The 18,146-nt window shown below is 39.8% G+C and overlaps 1 protein-coding gene across 2 annotated transcripts in view; it reads right to left on the bottom strand.

Annotated features, from left to right (window-relative positions):
• The window catches only part of LOC137423506 (uncharacterized), a 133,779-nt gene that overhangs the window by 80,269 nt on the left and 35,364 nt on the right, over nucleotides 1–18,146 (bottom strand). For both annotated transcript variants that reach the window (XM_078771327.1, XM_078771333.1), the window contains exons 5-6: nucleotides 7,137–7,306; nucleotides 6,945–7,012 (exon numbers count right to left, since the gene is read on the bottom strand). In XM_078771327.1, the coding sequence (XP_078627453.1) occupies nucleotides 6,945–7,012; nucleotides 7,137–7,306 (238 nt within the window). The remainder of the gene's footprint in view (nucleotides 1–6,944; nucleotides 7,013–7,136; nucleotides 7,307–18,146) is intronic.

Here is an 18,146-nt window from a genome sequence, read left to right as displayed (position 1 = left end):
TAATTGAGGAGTTATTTAATTATTAGCGTTTAATTAAGTACTTATTTAATTAATTAAATTTCATTTCTCTTCTGACCATTATTAACTCAGGCACCTTTTGAGTTAGGAAGCTGATATTTGGACATGCCAATGACCAGGTGATTTGGCTGCAAAGGATATTTTTGATTTATTAATTAATCAATTAATCGATTAATTATTTAATTATTCGATTAATGACAAAAAATTTTTTTTTTTTTAAGTTACAGATTCTGATGAAATAGTGGTAGTTTATGTGTTCTCTGACCAAATTGATTAATAATTTAATTTTTTTATGATTATTATTTATTTATTTTCATTATTAATCATTTATTTATTTTCTTTCTCATTTGGCCAATATCTCAGGCACCTTTTGAGCTGGGAAGCTAATATTTGGACATGAGTGACCAAGTGATGTGGCTATCAAGGATATTTTTGATTTATTGATTAATCATTTCATCTATTAAGTATTTATTGATTAATCGATTAATTATTTATTGAGTAATCAATTAATTATTTAATTTTTTATAAATGACTTATTTAATTAAATTTCTAAAAGATACATCTTCGGATGAAGCACTAGTGGTTTAGTTATGCGATTAGCCAATTGATTATGAAAATATTTTGTGATAATCTTTTATTGATTTTAATTATACAATTAATCAATCAATTAGTGTACACCTCTCCCTCCCAATGCAGCCTCAATGAGCTGCACTGCGGTATTGCCGGGCGCCGGAGGCGCCCCGGCAATGCCGCGCTGCAGCATATTTAATTATTTGGCATGGGGCGGTGTACTTTGAATGTATGTGTACTTGTTTGTTTTCTTGTTTGTTTGTTTTCTTTCTTGGTTGTCCGGACGATATCTCAGCCATCCTTTGAGCTAGGAAGCTGAAATTTCGGCACAGTCGTGAGCAAGTCCTTTGTCAAATACGGTATTTTTTGTTTTTTGAATAATCAATTAATTGAGGAGTTATTTAATTATTAGCGTTTAATTAAGTACTTATTTAATTAATTAAATTTCATTTCTCTTCTGACCATTATTAACTCAGGCACCTTTTGAGTTAGGAAGCTGATATTTGGACATGCCAATGACCAGGTGATTTGGCTGCAAAGGATATTTTTGATTTATTAATTAATCAATTAATCGATTAATTATTTAATTATTCGATTAATGACAAAAAAAATTTTTTTTTTTAAGTTACAGATTCTGATGAAATAGTGGTAGTTTATGTGTTCTCTGACCAAATTGATTAATAATTTAATTTTTTTATGATTATTATTTATTTATTTTCATTATTAATCATTTATTTATTTTCTTTCTCATTTGGCCAATATCTCAGGCACCTTTTGAGCTGGGAAGCTAATATTTGGACATGAGTGACCAAGTGATGTGGCTATCAAGGATATTTTTGATTTATTGATTAATCATTTCATCTATTAAGTATTTATTGATTAATCGATTAATTATTTATTGAGTAATCAATTAATTATTTAATTTTTTATAAATGACTTATTTAATTAAATTTCTAAAAGATACATCTTCGGATGAAGCACTACTGGTTTAGTTATGCGATTAGCCAATTGATTATGAAAATATTTTGTGATAATCTTTTATTGATTTTAATTATACAATTAATCAATCAATTAGTGTACACCTCTCCCTCCCAATGCAGCCTCAATGAGCTGCACTGCGGTATTGCCGGGCGCTGGAGGCGCCCCGGCAATGCCGCGCTGCAGCATATTTAATTATTTGGCATGGGGCGGTGTACTTTGAATGTATGTGTACTTGTTGTACACCGCTCCTTTCCTATGCCATCTCCAGGCATTGCAAATCGTCATTGCCGGGCACCAAAGGGGGCTCGGCAGTGACGCACGCTGAAAGAGAGTACTCAGTTTTCACTCTGGTTTCTTGTTTTCTTTCTTGGTTGTCCGGACGATATCTCAGCCATCCTTTGAGCTAGGAAGCTGAAATTTCGGCACAGTAGTGAGCAAGTCCTTTGTCAAATACGGTATTTTTTGTTTTTTGAATAATCAATTAATTGAGGAGTTATTTAATTATTAGCGTTTAATTAAGTACTTATTTAATTAATTAAATTTCATTTATCTTCTGACCATTATTAACTCAGGCACCTTTTGAGTTAGGAAGCTGATATTTGGACATGCCAATGACCAGGTGATTTGGCTGCAAAGGATATTTTTGATTTATTAATTAATCAATTAATCGATTAATTATTTAATTATTCGATTAATGACAAAAAAATTTTTTTTTTTAAAGTTACAGATTCTGATGAAATAGTGGTAGTTTATGTGTTCTCTGACCGAATTGATTAATAATTTAATTTTTTTATGATTATTATTTATTTATTTTCATTATTAATCATTTATTTATTTTCTTTCTCATTTGGCCAATATCTCAGGCACCTTTTGAGCTGGGAAGCTAATATTTGGACATGAGTGACCAAGTGATGTGGCTATCAAGGATATTTTTGATTTATTGATTAATCATTTCATCTATTAAGTATTTATTGATTAATCGATTAATTATTTATTGAGTAATCAATTAATTATTTAATTTTTTATAAATGACTTATTTAATTAAATTTCTAAAAGATACATCTTCGGATGAAGCACTACTGGTTTAGTTATGCGATTAGCCAATTGATTATGAAAATATTTTGTGATAATCTTTTATTGATTTTAATTATACAATTAATCAATCAATTAGTGTACACCTCTCCCTCCCAATGCAGCCTCAATGAGCTGCACTGCGGTATTGCCGGGCGCCGGAGGCGCCCCGGCAATGCCGCGCTGCAGCATATTTAATTATTTGGCATGGGGCGGTGTACTTTGAATGTATGTGTACTTGTTGTACACCGCTCCTTTCCTATGCCATCTCCAGGCATTGCAAATCGTCATTGCCGGGCACCAAAGGGGGCTCGGCAGTGACGCACGCTGAAAGAGAGTACTCAGTTTTCACTCTGGTTTCTTGTTTGTTTGTCCGGGCGATATCTCAGCCATCCTTTGAGCTAGGAAGCTGAAATTTCGGCACAGTAGTGAGCAAGTCCTTTGTCAAATACGGTATTTTTTGTTTTTTGAATAATCAATTAATTGAGGAGTTATTTAATTATTAGCGTTTAATTAAGTACTTATTTAATTAATTAAATTTCATTTCTCTTCTGACCATTATTAACTCAGGCACCTTTTGAGTTAGGAAGCTGATATTTGGACATGCCAATGACCAGGTGATTTGGCTGCAAAGGATATTTTTGATTTATTAATTAATCAATTAATCGATAAATTATTTAATTATTCGATTAATGACAAAAAAATTTTTTTTTTTAAAGTTACAGATTCTGATGAAATAGTGGTAGTTTATGTGTTCTCTGACCAAATTGATTAATAATTTAATTTTTTTATGATTATTATTTATTTATTTTCATTATTAATCATTTATTTATTTTCTTTCTCATTTGGCCAATATCTCAGGCACCTTTTGAGCTGGGAAGCTAATATTTGGACATGAGTGACCAAGTGATGTGGCTATCAAGGATATTTTTGATTTATTGATTAATCATTTCATCTATTAAGTATTTATTGATTAATCGATTAATTATTTATTGAGTAATCAATGAATTATTTAATTTTTTATAAATGACTTATTTAATTAAATTTCTAAAAGATACATCTTCAGGTGAAGCACTAGTGGTTTAGTTATGCGATTAGCCAATTGATTATGAAAATATTTTGTGATAATCTTTTATTGATTTTAATTATACAATTAATCAATCAATTAGTGTACACCTCTCCCTCCCAATGCAGCTTCAATGAGCTGCACTGCGGTATTGCCGGGCGCCAGAGGCGCCCCGGCAATGCCGCGCTGCAGCATATTTAATTATTTGGCATGGGGCGGTGTACTTTGAATGTATGTGTACTTGTTTGTTTTCTTTCTTGGTTGTCCGGACGATATCTTAGCCATCCTTTGAGCTAGGAAGCTGAAATTTCGGCACAGTAGTGAGCAAGTCCTTTGTCAAATACGGTATTTTTTGTTTTTTGAATAATCAATTAATTGAGGAGTTATTTAATTATTAGCGTTTAATTAAGTACTTATTTAATTAATTAAATTTCATTTATCTTCTGACCATTATTAACTCAGGCACCTTTTGAGTTAGGAAGCTGATATTTGGACATGCCAATGACCAGGTGATTTGGCTGCAAAGGATATTTTTGATTTATTAATTAATCAATTAATCGATTAATTATTTAATTATTCGATTAATGACAAAAAAATTTTTTTTTTTTAAGTTACAGATTCTGATGAAATAGTGGTAGTTTATGTGTTCTCTGACCAAATTGATTAATAATTTAATTTTTTTATGATTATTATTTATTTATTTTCATTATTAATCATTTATTTATTTTCTTTCTCATTTGGCCAATATCTCAGGCACCTTTTGAGCTGGGAAGCTAATATTTGGACATGAGTGACCAAGTGATGTGGCTATCAAGGATATTTTTGATTTATTGATTAATCATTTCATCTATTAAGTATTTATTGATTAATCGATTAATTATTTATTGAGTAATCAATTAATTATTTAATTTTTTATAAATGACTTATTTAATTAAATTTCTAAAAGATACATCTTCGGATGAAGCACTACTGGTTTAGTTATGCGATTAGCCAATTGATTATGAAAATATTTTGTGATAATCTTTTATTGATTTTAATTATACAATTAATCAATCAATTAGTGTACACCTCTCCCTCCCAATGCAGCCTCAATGAGCTGCACTGCGGTATTGCCGGGCGCCGGAGGCGCCCCGGCAATGCCGCGCTGCAGCATATTTAATTATTTGGCATGGGGCGGTGTACTTTGAATGTATGTGTACTTGTTTGTTTGTTTGTTTGTCTGTGACCGCTGTTTCTCGACAACCACGGGTCCGATATACTTTAAACTTGCCAGGTATATTGCTGGGGACCCGAGGATGTGCCTTTTCAAGGTTTCATATTAATCGGACAATTACTTACCGAGCTATGTCCAAAAAACGATTCAACCAATCAGAGAGCAGCGAGCTATCGCGTGTGCCGAACGTGGCGAACACACTCTGCCTCGGACGGCACATTTGAGAGCGTATTCATTTATTTCACGTTGGCAAACTATGTTGCCGCTATGTTGGCGTTAAACTATGTTTTAAAACTAATTAAAACCATTTCATGTAAATAGAGGGGGGGGGGGGGGGGATTGTCACTGTACTCGCAAGCCGTTCGCCGTTCGCTTTGGCGTTGCGAATGGACCAAAACATTTCATGGACCAAACCATTTCATGTAAAGCGTTCGCCGTTCGCTTTGGCGTTGCGAATGGACCAAAACATTTCATGGACCAAACCATTTCATGTAAATAGAGGGGGGGGATATAATTTTAGATATATATATAGTACGGGCATGCCCTAGTAATAATAAAGCCAGACATTGATCATCACGTGACTTGTGTTCGGCTTCCCAAGTCCCCTTGAGAAATCAATCCTATTTTGAGTACCAGAGGCCCGAAGAACAACAGAGATGCAATCTCTCTGAAGCCTGAGTTTATTACTGTTAGAAAGTATAATGTTTGTGGGGAGTTCGAGTATTAGCAGGCCTGTTGTTTATAACTAAGTGCGTAAAGAACCTTGACAAGCAATAATTGCACCCGAGTGTGTAGCCAATCATCGAAACTTCGACAGGCCTCTTTTCACCAACTGTAAATTCGCTCCACCACTCCCTTTGTCTCACTCATAGTCTCCTTGATTTCAGAAACAGGTAATTAGGGGTATTGGTTTCTGGTAGTCATGGTCGAACTTGAATAATCCTCATTACTCCCGCCAGGGAGTAATGCATTCGATCGTGTTTCTGTGTGTGTGCGTGTGTTTGTGAACAAGATATCTGGAAAAGTTCTGAACGGATTTGGATGAAAGTTGGTGGGATGATTGCCCTTGGGATAAGGAAGAATTGATTTGTTTTTGGTGAAGCTCAGGATATTATTCCGGATCCAGGAATTTTTTGAAGGATTGTTTACCATTTACCATGGGGCTCATTTTTTTTTTTACATTATCTTATACATATTCTATATTTAACATTGTGATATGAAAATAGTTTTCATATTTGTTGTAAATGTAGTTTAAACTCGTGGTTATGCTTTAGAGCGGTGTATTTTATTAGCAGCGTCGTCTTCAAGGTTCTTTTTTATTTTTCTAATAAAGACATATTCTGTCATTTTAAAACGACCAATGTGTGTATTCCGTTTCCCCGTTTCATAAAATGTATCGTTTGATACGTATAATGCTTTAAAACTGGGGTTTTTTTTGGGTTTTTTTTTACACCAGAAGTAATATCAACATTTACCTCAGCGAATGTCAATCGCGGTGTCAGTATTTGATTAACTTATAAAGACTTAGGTGAGTTATAAGTGTGACCAGCATGTGCATGGGATTCTTCCCAGAAGAATGAGTGGTCGCATTAGCTTGTACGACTTAAAATGAGCGAGTTTTGTTTTGCCGTTTGGGCCAGTTTTACATGTTGTATCCCTAAGGAATGAAACGAACGTTTACCTGGCTTACAATTGTATTTGAAGTCACACGTGCCTCAAAATACACTCACTTATATAGAATTGAACGCTGAATCCGAAAATGTAAGTGAAATTGCCTTGTTGTTTTTTAAACATTATCTTCTATATATTCTAAATATATATCTGTGCAGTGTCTGTCTTGTGTTGTCTTGTCTTGTGTTGTCACTGAACTACTCCCTCAAACTTTTGTGAAATCGTACTATTCGAACTTGACCCACGGTGGGAGTATGCGCTCTACTGAGTGTCGTTCTAGTTCAATATGTCGTAATCTGTTGTTTAAGTGAGTGAACAGTATGTACATTGTAAAGCTTTTCACCGAGATCCTACCGGTTTCTTCCTCCGCTAATGGTGTGGCTGGTCTGGTCGAAGCAGTAATGGCCGTGGGCAGCTCATCCCTGTAACGGAGAGGCCAGCCAAGGAATAAACCACATCTTTAAACATCCATTACAAAAAAGATTTGAAACCCCAACAGGCCCCAAAACAAAACTTGCTTACCGATTACTTTGCCTTTTGACTTACCCTTCATCCCACCAATCATAGACAGGCTCAAGTGGCCGCAGTTCCCCAGGAGCCAATGGCATTTTGGCAGGAGCAGGGCAACACACAAACTCCACACCACGGAAGCGGTCCACATCGCACGGTAAGAAGAGTGCAAAGGTCAAGAGTGCCTGGCTTCGTTCACTGCAAGCCTGCGAGAACAACCCCAGCTGCTTATCATTTGTAGTTTATCAATTACAACAATGTTTACCCCTTCGTAACAACGGCAGCAATTCATTTTTGTGTTGTTTTCTCGAGTCTCGTCAGTCGGAATGAATATCCGCAGCAAGAAATTCAGTTTCCTCACCCGAGCCATGAACTTACCTTTTAAATTTCTATTACATGTTGGTACTTTCATTCTTTAATTTCCTATTTGATGCTTTCCTGTTTAAATGGAGGTATATTTATTTTAGACAGAGGTGAGTGTACCAGGCCACAGGAAATCATGTTTGCATTACTGAACTAGTGACACCCAGCAAGTTGTACAACAAGTGAGAATGACGACAATCGGGGACGCCTCTTCGCGGTGGTTGTACCCCTCAACGCAAGTTAGGGGCCCATGCCCGGATTGGTCAGGGCAGCGCAGTCACGGTCAGAGTGTCGATCTATCCCCGTAGACCGGCCTTTTCCTTCTTGTCTCTATCTCTTCTCTCTCTCCCTCTCTCTAACTCTGCTGTGGTCCTGAATTCGTGAAGGTGGGGTACACCATCATGGATGTGGGAGATCTCTGGGTCGCTCCTGCGAGATCGATCGGTTGTTTCCGTGCCGCGGACTTGTTCGGGAGAACTGTCCAGGGCTCTACAACAACAACAACAACAAGTGAGACCTTCAGCCCTATTGAGAGGTAATAGGAAAACAGACTGAGTGGGGGCGTTTAAGTTGCACCATCATTAAGTGATTAAACTGAGCAGCAATGTTGGGAAATATATCTGTGACCAGAAATGATGCTTGTTGTTGTGTTGTATGCAGCCTTTGGCTGTTGCTTGCATCATTTCTGGAAGTGCGGCAATGCCGCTGATGCAATACCCACATGACCAGTAAGCTGGTAACTATTTTGCCGACCTCAGAGGGATGACAGGCTGAATCAATCCACCTGGTGCTATTTCAACAGCACGACAGGGGCTCAAACCCAAGACCCTAAGATCTCAAACCAGACAACTTAACCGTTTCGCCAACACCTTCTAGAGATGATGATGATGAATGTGGTTTGTCATTATATTCCAGGTGATAGTCAGGGAAGGAATTTTTAATTAGGCCAAGGCGCTAGCATACATTGGTCCACCATGTATTAAAGATAGTGCGGAATCTGTATTGTATTGTCCACCAGCAGCAAATGTTGGGAGATGGGACCCAGCTTAGCATCTAATCCAAAGGAAAGTACACCTTTTGATTCAAAACCCCTGCAAACCAGGGTCAGGAATCAAACCCAGACCATATAGCTCAAAGCTACGTAGGCAACCTCTCAGCTCCCCTGTCAAACCCCAGATAAAGACATATAGGCTAGTGGCCAAATTTAAAAAGGGGCCTAAAATGTGAGAAACCCCTACCCACGGTAGAACAAGTCACAACCTATTTTTTCTTGAAGAGGGATGTTTGGGGAGTTAGAAAATCATGGTTGTGAACCTGAGATCATTGCACAACATTTTGAAAATCACGTTTACATATGTACCACTGCAGACTGCAAAAATGGATTTAATCGCCACAGATTTTGGCTCATATTGGCTCATATATTTGTTAATACTGGTGCTACAAACACAAATTTGGTACCAAAATGTGCGGAATGATGACATATCTATCTGTAAAAACCATTTGTGATGTAACAAAGGCTTTTGTGTGACCTACAGGCAAAAATAGTGGAATTTTGCGCAATAAATCAGCTTCGGGTTTACCAATAAATATCAACTAAACAATTAATTTCTTCATAAGTATTTGAGTTGTATTACTACATATTACATCAAAATAACCCTCTATCATTCTCCTTTTTAGAAATATAACTCATAAAGATAAATCCGTTGAATTAATAGAGTTATTACCGAAACCATATGTCACCCACCCTAAAAGTAACCGACATTGATTAATTTATAATACATGTATATGCATTAACCAAACAAGAATTATTTTAAATCCAGTTGCAGAAAATCAATTTTGAGCTTGATTGCCTTTTTCTAAAACTACTGATATATACTTATCTTTAATTATTTCATTTCAGATGCTTGTGCTGACAATTGATCTGCAATTCTGGATCTGGAACCACCTGTTGTGAAGCGTCGTAAAATTGACACTGACCACTGCATCATATGCTTTAAACCCCTCAACCCTAAAAAGCAAGAAGTTGTAAAGAACCCAACATTTAATGGTTTGAGTGCAATCTTCAAAGCAAGTCAAATCAGAAAAGATGACGTTTATGAAAGTATCTGGCCTTTGCAACAAGACATATTGAGTCTTGATTTGAAAGTATCATTCCACAAATCGTGTCGGGCCAAGTATACCAGCAAGTCAAATATCTCCACATCCAACCCCAGTGAGAGTGACCAGCAACCATGCACGTCTGCGGCAACAGAACACACAAGAATCAGCAGAAATGAAACAGCTGGGTCTGACATCAGGACTAACTGCTTCATTTGTGGAAAATCCAACACTTCCAGAAACAAGCTTACACCGGTATGTACAGGAACTGGACAGTCCACCAGAGAAAAAGTTCTGGCAGCAGCTGACAAAAGACAAGACAATAAAATACACATGCGCATGCTTGCCTTTCCAGATTTGTTCGCCTATGATGCCAAGTACCACAGGTTATGCTATTCACACTATATTTCAGAACGGAACATCACTGCTGCAATTCGTAAATCAGGAGAGGAAACAATGGGCACATTACATGATGAAGCTTTTGATGATCTGAAATGTTATCTGGAACAAACTGTGTTCTCCAAAACTAAGACAGTGACACCCCTCGTTCACCTGAAAGATGAATACGTTGGATATTTGGTTTCACTGGGTACCACGAATGCAGAACAGTATAAAACTTGGAAGTTGAAGGAGCGATTAACTAAATATTATGGTGACCAAATAGTCTGTGTAACATTTGATGGCCACACTGACATCATATGCTCTTCTTCTGTGACCTTAGGTGATGCCCTGAGAAAAGCCACGATTCTGCAGAGCGTGACTGATGAACCAGAATATGAAGACATCCCGTCTGATGTACCATCAGCCATAGATAGTGAAATGCATACTTTGCATGCTGCAGCTGGTATCCTGAGGAAGCACATGGCTGATATCGAGCATGTTGGAAATATGTATGCACCTGTCGAGGAAACAGATATTCAGCACTGTGCAGAATTCGTTCCTAATACACTCTACGACTTTATTCAGTGGTGCACCAGTGAGAAATCACACACGAATGTAACCAGCTGTAGTGATGAAGGTGTTATGAAGAACAACCTGAGGACGATCGCCATTTGTCACAATATAATATCACAGAGCCGTCGAGTGTACTCCACAATAACGCTTGGTTTAGCCTTGCAGGTGCATCATGAATTGGGAAGCAAGCATCTCATTGACATGCTTCATTAATTAGGACACTGTGTGTCCTATGATGAGGTGAGACGTTTCCTCACGTCTGTGGCTGTTGATCAAACTGCCTCGGAGGGTATTTACATGTCAAAACCCATGAAAACCAACAAACGAGATAAATTGATGGTGGATTCAGAAGTACTTTTCCGGCGGCTGCTTGCTGTCTCAAAGAAACGCGGTCAGTCTGGAACAAGTCCTGACACATGAACTGGCTCCTGTGCCACCGTCCCTCTTCAACAATGATGGGACAATGCGAAAAACCAACAAGGCGGATCTGGCAAAGAAGTTAGAAGCTAATTGCGAGGAAGTCCAGGTGCTCGAACCCTCTGACCAACATGATACTGCTTATGTCATTGATGGGATGGCACTACTTCAGGCACTTGATGAAGCCCAGTTTGACACATTTGACGATCTCGGACGTACCATAATGCAGAAGATTCAGTCACTGCTTGCTAGTAACCAAGGTGTGACATCAGTTACATTGGTTTTTGACAGGTATGATGTACCACTCTCTATCAAGCAGCTGGAAAGAGAACGTCGCACTGGTGGAGAGTCAACACCCAGATATGTCATCGATGGACAACGCACAGTTCCAAACTACAGGAAGTTCCTGAAGAACACCACAAACAAATCAGCGCTTGCCGATTTCCTCTGCAGTTACTTGACAGTAGCCGCCCAATTGCAGCTTGAGGAAAACCAATCTGTCACACTGGCAGGAGGCTTTAACGATGGCCTGCTAGTTAAAGTTGTGGATCATAGAGGCATCCGGGAACTACCTGAATTGTTCAGCACACATGAGGAGGCTGTCACACGGCTCCTGCTACATGCTATCCATCTCGCCAGAGCACACTCAAGGGTCATTGTACGATGTGATGACACTGACGTGTTGGTCCTACTCATCTATTACTGTGGGAAAGGCATGTTTGGGGACACCAAAGTGTACATGAATGCAGGTCACTGTACAAAAACAACGAATCGTCAGAGATTCATTCCTGTCAACAGAATAACGGACGACATCGGTCAGGATACGTCAAGTTGCTTGCCAGCATCACATGCTATAAGTGGCTGTGACACAACCTCCTCGCTGTTCAAAGTCGGGAAACGCACTGCATATTCGAAACTCAAGCAAAACATTGCACACTTGGCACCACTGTCACGGTTAGGCCAAACCAGAGATACAACCAATGTCGTCAGCACTGCCACAAAATATGCTCTGTCGTTGTATGGTTCAAAGTCAAGTCACACACTCGACCAACTTCGTTATGTTTATGCCTGCACAAGTGACAAACCAGCATCTCTCTTCCCACCAACAGACGATGCTTTCGAACAACATCTGAAGCGAGCAAATTACCAGGTGGCGATATGGACCCACAGCCATGTAGCGAAGCCTGTACTTTGGAACCCCGATGGTAATGGATGGCAGGTCAGAGACAACAAACTTGAGCCTGTCATGTTCCAAAAGGATGCAGCCCCAAGGGAGGTTCGAGATCTCACGCATTTCTACTGCACCGACGATGACTGTAGGCAGAGCAGAACATGTCATTGTATCTCTGCAGGACTGACCTGCACTGAATTCTGCTCGTGTGGTGCAGACGATTGTCCAAATGTTGATGATTCTGTTGTCTTTGACGACAGCACTGATGAAGAGCGTGACTGAACTTTTAAATGTATTACATGTATTACTTCATGTAATAGATGTACATAAGTTACAGTGCATGTTATGAATTCATTATCGTCATATGTGAAATAGCTTATATCAACATGATGTCTATAAAAGTCACTTTCACAATTGTGTCAGAATCTTAAGTCAATTCTTCATGTTGCATATCTGCTTCGGGATTTCTATCGGTCAGCATTAGTGGGGCGACATATGATTTCAGTTATAACTATATCATTTCAGTGACAATTATATCATTAGATATATTTTTCAAAGGGTAAATAAACTTGGATTATGTTGATGTAACAAGTATGACTGCAAGTCCAATATTTTTGAAGTAATTAATGTTTTTGTTGATATTTATTGGTAAACCCGAAGCTGATTTGTTGAGTAAAATTCCACTATTTTTGCCTGTAGGTCACACAAAAGCCTTTGTTACATCACAAATGGTTTTTACAGATATATATGTCATCATTCCGCACATTTTGGTACCAAATTTGTGTTTGTAGCACCAGTATTAACAAATATATGAGCCAATATGAGCCAAAATCTGTGGCGATTAAATCCATTTTTGCAGTCTGCAGTGGTACATATGTAAACGTGATTTTCAAAATGTTGTGCAATGATCTCAGGTTCACAACCATGATTTTCTAACTCCCCAAACATCCCTCTTCAAGAAAAAATAGGTTGTGACTTGTTCTACCTTGGGTAGGGGTATGCCACCCAAAACCTCATTTGGCCACTAGCCTAATATTAATTCAGTTGTGCAGGGAATTTTCAATAACTGTCGGTAAGGCTTTAAAATGACTTAAAATTTATTTGCATTCGGTCACGTTGCCTGGTTGTTAGGGTTGTTTTATTGTTAGGATATTGAGGTTTTATTTTTTTCACTTTCTTTCCTGACAGATAAACGTGTTACAGCGTCTGTTGTTTACGCACCTGTTCTGCCTTTTCACAATGTAAACATTCGTTAAAATCACGAGTTCAGCACTCTTGCTCAACTTGTTCCCTTCAACTCCAACCAAACTGTAATCAAAACGGTTTCCCTAGGATTGCACAGATCTGCTGAGTCAACAAATCTACTGCAAGCCATAAAAGACTCGGATGGAATCAAATAAAAGACCAAATACAGCACTGGAACAATCAGGAGGAACACGGATTGGATTTGGGTTTCGGCTGCGACTCATCTACCCTCCAACCCAGCCAGGCACAGCCAAGTGACCTTTACAAAAAATGATTTGCAAGAATTCACCTCTCCGTGAACACATAAATGGAAAGAGAAAAAAAAGAACGGAAACAATGAAAGAAATTAAGAGTAAAAGAGATAAATGTGGTGCACAATAAATAACAACTACAAAGTTCATAGAACACATTACCCCATGCAGTCTTGAGAATTAAAAGGGCATGGGCGGGTTCTGCAAGCATCAAATTTGATTGTTTGAGATGACGTAAAATGTCGACATATTTTGTCTATGTCCTGCAAAATGAAAGGTTTTTCAAAGTACTAAAAAGGCAAAAAAGGTGTTCTACATTGTTCAAATATACAATTTAATAATTAAAAAAAAGAAGATTTTAAAGATTGTAGAAAAAAAAATGAAGAAGTTTACCGCCGTTGATGCAGCATCTTTTACACCTCATTATTTAACACGGTACATTAGTTATTCCTGCCTGTTGTTTGTGCCCTTTATGACATCCTTAAAAAAATTGTTTCCTGTTTGGAATTATTTCAAATTTTGACTTGCAGACAGAGTAAGAAAATTAGCTCAGTTCTCTCTGCGTTTGAAAAATTCAAAAAAACGTATCCAGATCCGGATTCTGATTTTCACCAAACTTGAATCGTTTCGTCCTTGTCACACACTCAACCCAACCAATTCTTCCACTAACCCTATCTGGTTTACCTTAACTTCATGTTTACTGCTCACTTCCACTCCTTTGTGCCTCTTTCCTCACAACTGTGGCATTGCCTCCCTAAGTCAGTGCAATTTAGACCTTCAACATGTTGACCGAGTTCTCAAGATTATGCAAATATAGATGTATAATTTGAAGCACCTTTTATTCACTTGGGCATATTTACCTCCACCACCGAAGGTGGATGGAGGTTATGTTTCATCCCTGTCTGTCTGTTTGTCTGTTTGTTTATGAGCAGGGCAGGATATCTCAAAACGTATTGGACAGATTCAGCCGAAATTTGGTGAATAGGTTGGGTGTGTGACAAGGATGAAGCGATTTAATTGTGGTAAAGATCTGAATCCGGATCCAGATATGAGAATTTTATTTTATTTTTCTCGTTATTCTTCACTATTGAAAGATGGGGCCAAAACAATATTCTTGGGGAAAATGCCACGGGCATAGAAAAGGCCCCTTTTTATGGTATGTGCCATGTGGCAAACTATAGAAAAGAAGGGACATCCCATAGCTTGTAGAAAATGTCAAGCAATAGAAAAGAAGGGACATTCAAAAAAATCTCGTGTGCATGCTGGACTACCATTGTGTTCTTAGGAGGAACCAAGTAATGCTCAAGAAAAGTTCATATAAAGGGGCGCCAATTTTATTCATACAGTTGCATGAAGAAGTATATGTATTTTAACCTTTACAGTATATGTAGCACGCCCCTTTATATGAACTTTTCTGGAGCATTACTTGGTTCTGTAGTGCCATGTATGGCCGAGCGAGGCCGCTGTGGGCAGGGCCAAGTGAGGCCTGCGTTGCCGTTGCCTGGAATAAAGATGGTGCTTGATGCTCTCTGCGTGTCCGCATCTTTATAACAAAGACATTACAATTGGTGACGAGGATTTTTCGGACCATGGCTACATCGTATGGAAAGGTCCCGGAGTATGCTGGGGACAACTTTCAACTTTTTACGCAGAAGCTGAGCTTTTATTTCATCGCTAACGACATCGTCGAAGTGGGGAAGCAGAAAGCGATTCTTCTATCGTCCCTCTCTGCAGAGGTTTTCCATTTGCTGTGTGACTTGATTTCACCGGCAAAGATGTGGGATGATCCTACGAGTCCATAGTGAAGACATTGAATGACCACACAAAACCAGGAGTCACCACAGTTATCGCGGTGCAAGTTCGACAACCTGGTTTGGTTTCCCAATGAGAGGGTAGTTGATTTCGTGGCCAGGCTCAGGCATCTGGTGGGGGATTGTCGCTTTGGTGACGATGAATGATCACAAAGATTGAAGGATCATTTCATCACGGGGTTGGGAGATGAGAAGATGGTCGCATCAATTTTACGGATGACGTTTGAAGAGATTACATTTGCTAAAGCGGTTGAAACTGCGGGTGTTGTGGAACAAGCTAGGAAGGATGTTCGCGCCATTGTTGGGGAGGACTCGGCTGTTAATGGCATAGCTGCGGGAGGGTCACGTGTTTGCAATTCTTCTACGGGAGGGTCACGTGCTCGCAATTCTCCAACTGGGTCGGCGAATCAGGGAATTTCTTCTTCTTCCCGGGTACATGCAAGCAGTGCGTTACAGGGACAACTACCACAGCAGCCTTGTCAGGGATGTGGTGGTTCACATTCTCATGGGAGCTATCCATTTCGGAATGCGGTATGCTCTCTGCGTGTCCGCATCTTTATAACAAAGATGTTACAGGTTCCTCTGGCGGAGGTACTGTTCAGACTGGTGGAAGTATGTGCTCTACCATTGTTCCGTTCTAATTTACTCCTGGATTGCAAAATTGCCCCTGTATTGGTTTTATTAAATTCAACATGCATAATAATCAGCTAAAACATGTTGGATGTTGTTCGTCCACAAGATAGAAATTTTTTACAAGGATATTTGTCGACAATGGGCAAATGAACACAGTGTTTGGTTTTTATCCTGACATCCCAGTACTGACATTACTGTACTGGCGGAGACTTCCGGTTCCTCGGGCGAGTGAGGTGTGCTTCGAGCTCTCCATGGCATCGAAGTTTGAGTGTTTTCCCATTCTTGTCTTTGTCAAATTTCCACTGGTTATTTTGCTGTGTACGTGTTATTGTGTGTTTCTAGTTGGTGTTGGTTTGTGGTTCATGCAAACTTGTGTGTAATTAATCGTTTTCTGGGTCGTACCTCGTGCGCGGCCTGGTGACTTGGGGGCTTCCCTCCCCCCATCGGTGTTTTGTCGGTTTGGGTTATTTCCTTCGCTGTATTGCTTGTTTCTTTTATTTTATTTTCTCCCCCTCACCTCACCTCCCTAGACAAAGAATCCTATATTGATTCTTTCTCTCATCCCGGACACGTGCTTGTTCGCTCTCCTCCTCGTCTCGACTTGTGCCCCGCCCCCTGTATCTCGTTTTTCTTCCGCCTCTGCCCCTTCTTTCTCAAATCCACGTTCTCGCTTGGAGACTTTTCCCGGATTGTTTTTCATGGTTTTCATGGTTCTGTTTGGATATTGTTGGAATATGTTTAAACCGCAGCCGTGATGCTGACGCCGCCCCCCCCCCCCCCCAGAATTTCCATGTTTTAAACGTTTCCCAGTGTGTACCCTGGTCAGAATAGGTACACCGTATCCCTGCGTGTCGTAAGAGACAACTAAGAGGGTTGGCATCAGGAAGGGCATCCGGCCATAAAAACATTGCCTCAAAAAGAGAACTATGACAATTACAAGTACATATGGGCAGGGTGCAGCCCGAAGTGGAGATCGGTTTCTGAGGTTTGGGACATGGAGTGTGGGGACAATGACAGGGAGATCAGGAGAGATGGTGGAAGTATTGGTCAGAAGAAGAGTGCACATATGTTGTGTGCAAGAGACGAGATAGAGGGGAAGTGGTGTGAGAGTGGTGGAGCGTGGGCAGGGACAGAAATGCACGTTTGTGTGGCAGGGGTGCCCGGAGGGCGTGAATGGTGTTGGTGTCCTGTTTTCTGAGGAGTTTGTAGACAGTGTGGTGAGTGTGCCTAGAGTGAGTGATAGGTTGATGATGGTGAAAATGATGATTGGAAAGCTCTTGGTGAACGTCATCTCGGGATATGCTCCGCAGGTTGGTCGAAGCGATGAAGAGAAGGACAAGTTCTGGTGTGCGATAGAGAAGCTGATGGAAAACGTGAAAGATGAGGAAGTTGTTGTGGTGGGAGGAGACCTGAATGGACATGTGGGAAGGAGTATGGATGGTTTTGAGGGAGTTCATGGGGGTTACGGATATGGTGTGAGAAATGGAGAATGAAAGGATTTTGGAGTTTGCTGATGGAGCTGATTTGTTGATTTGTAATACTCAGTTCCAGAGGGAGGATAATGGGCTTGTTACATACACGTCAGGTGGGTCGACGACAACCGTTGACTACCTGATGGTGCGTAGGCGAGATAGGGGGCACCTCCGGGACACAAAGGTGATCCCGGGGGAGGAGGCTGTTTCACAGCACCACTTGGTTGTCTGCGACATAGGGGTGAAAGGTGCGAGGAGAGCTCGGCGGGTGAAGTACCAACCGAGAATGAAGGTGTGGAGGTTGAAAGAGGTGACAGTAAGGGAGGCATTAAAAGAGAGGCTGAGTAGGGTAGAGGCTGATGTGGTTGAGCTTGAAAGTGGTTGGATGTCAATGAAAGCTAGTCTGTTGGGAGCCGTTGGTGAGGTATGTGGATGGACAAAAGGACCACCGAGGCACTTGGAAACATGGTGGTGGGATGATGAAGTTGGAAAGAGGATTGACGAGAAGAGGAAGAAGTTCACGGAGTGGCGGAGGGCGAAGGGTACGGGAGCAGAAAGAGCAGAGCATGAAAGTTATAAGGCAGCCAAGAAGGCTGCAAAGAGGGAGGTGGCAAAGGCGCGGGAGGCATGTG

The sequence above is a fragment of the Myxine glutinosa genome, chromosome 1, assembly GCF_964187855.1.
Source record: "Myxine glutinosa chromosome 1, kmMyxGlut1.1, whole genome shotgun sequence".
NCBI classification, from domain to species: Eukaryota; Metazoa; Chordata; class Myxini; order Myxiniformes; family Myxinidae; genus Myxine; species Myxine glutinosa.
This window is presented reverse-complemented; position numbering and strand designations above follow the sequence as displayed.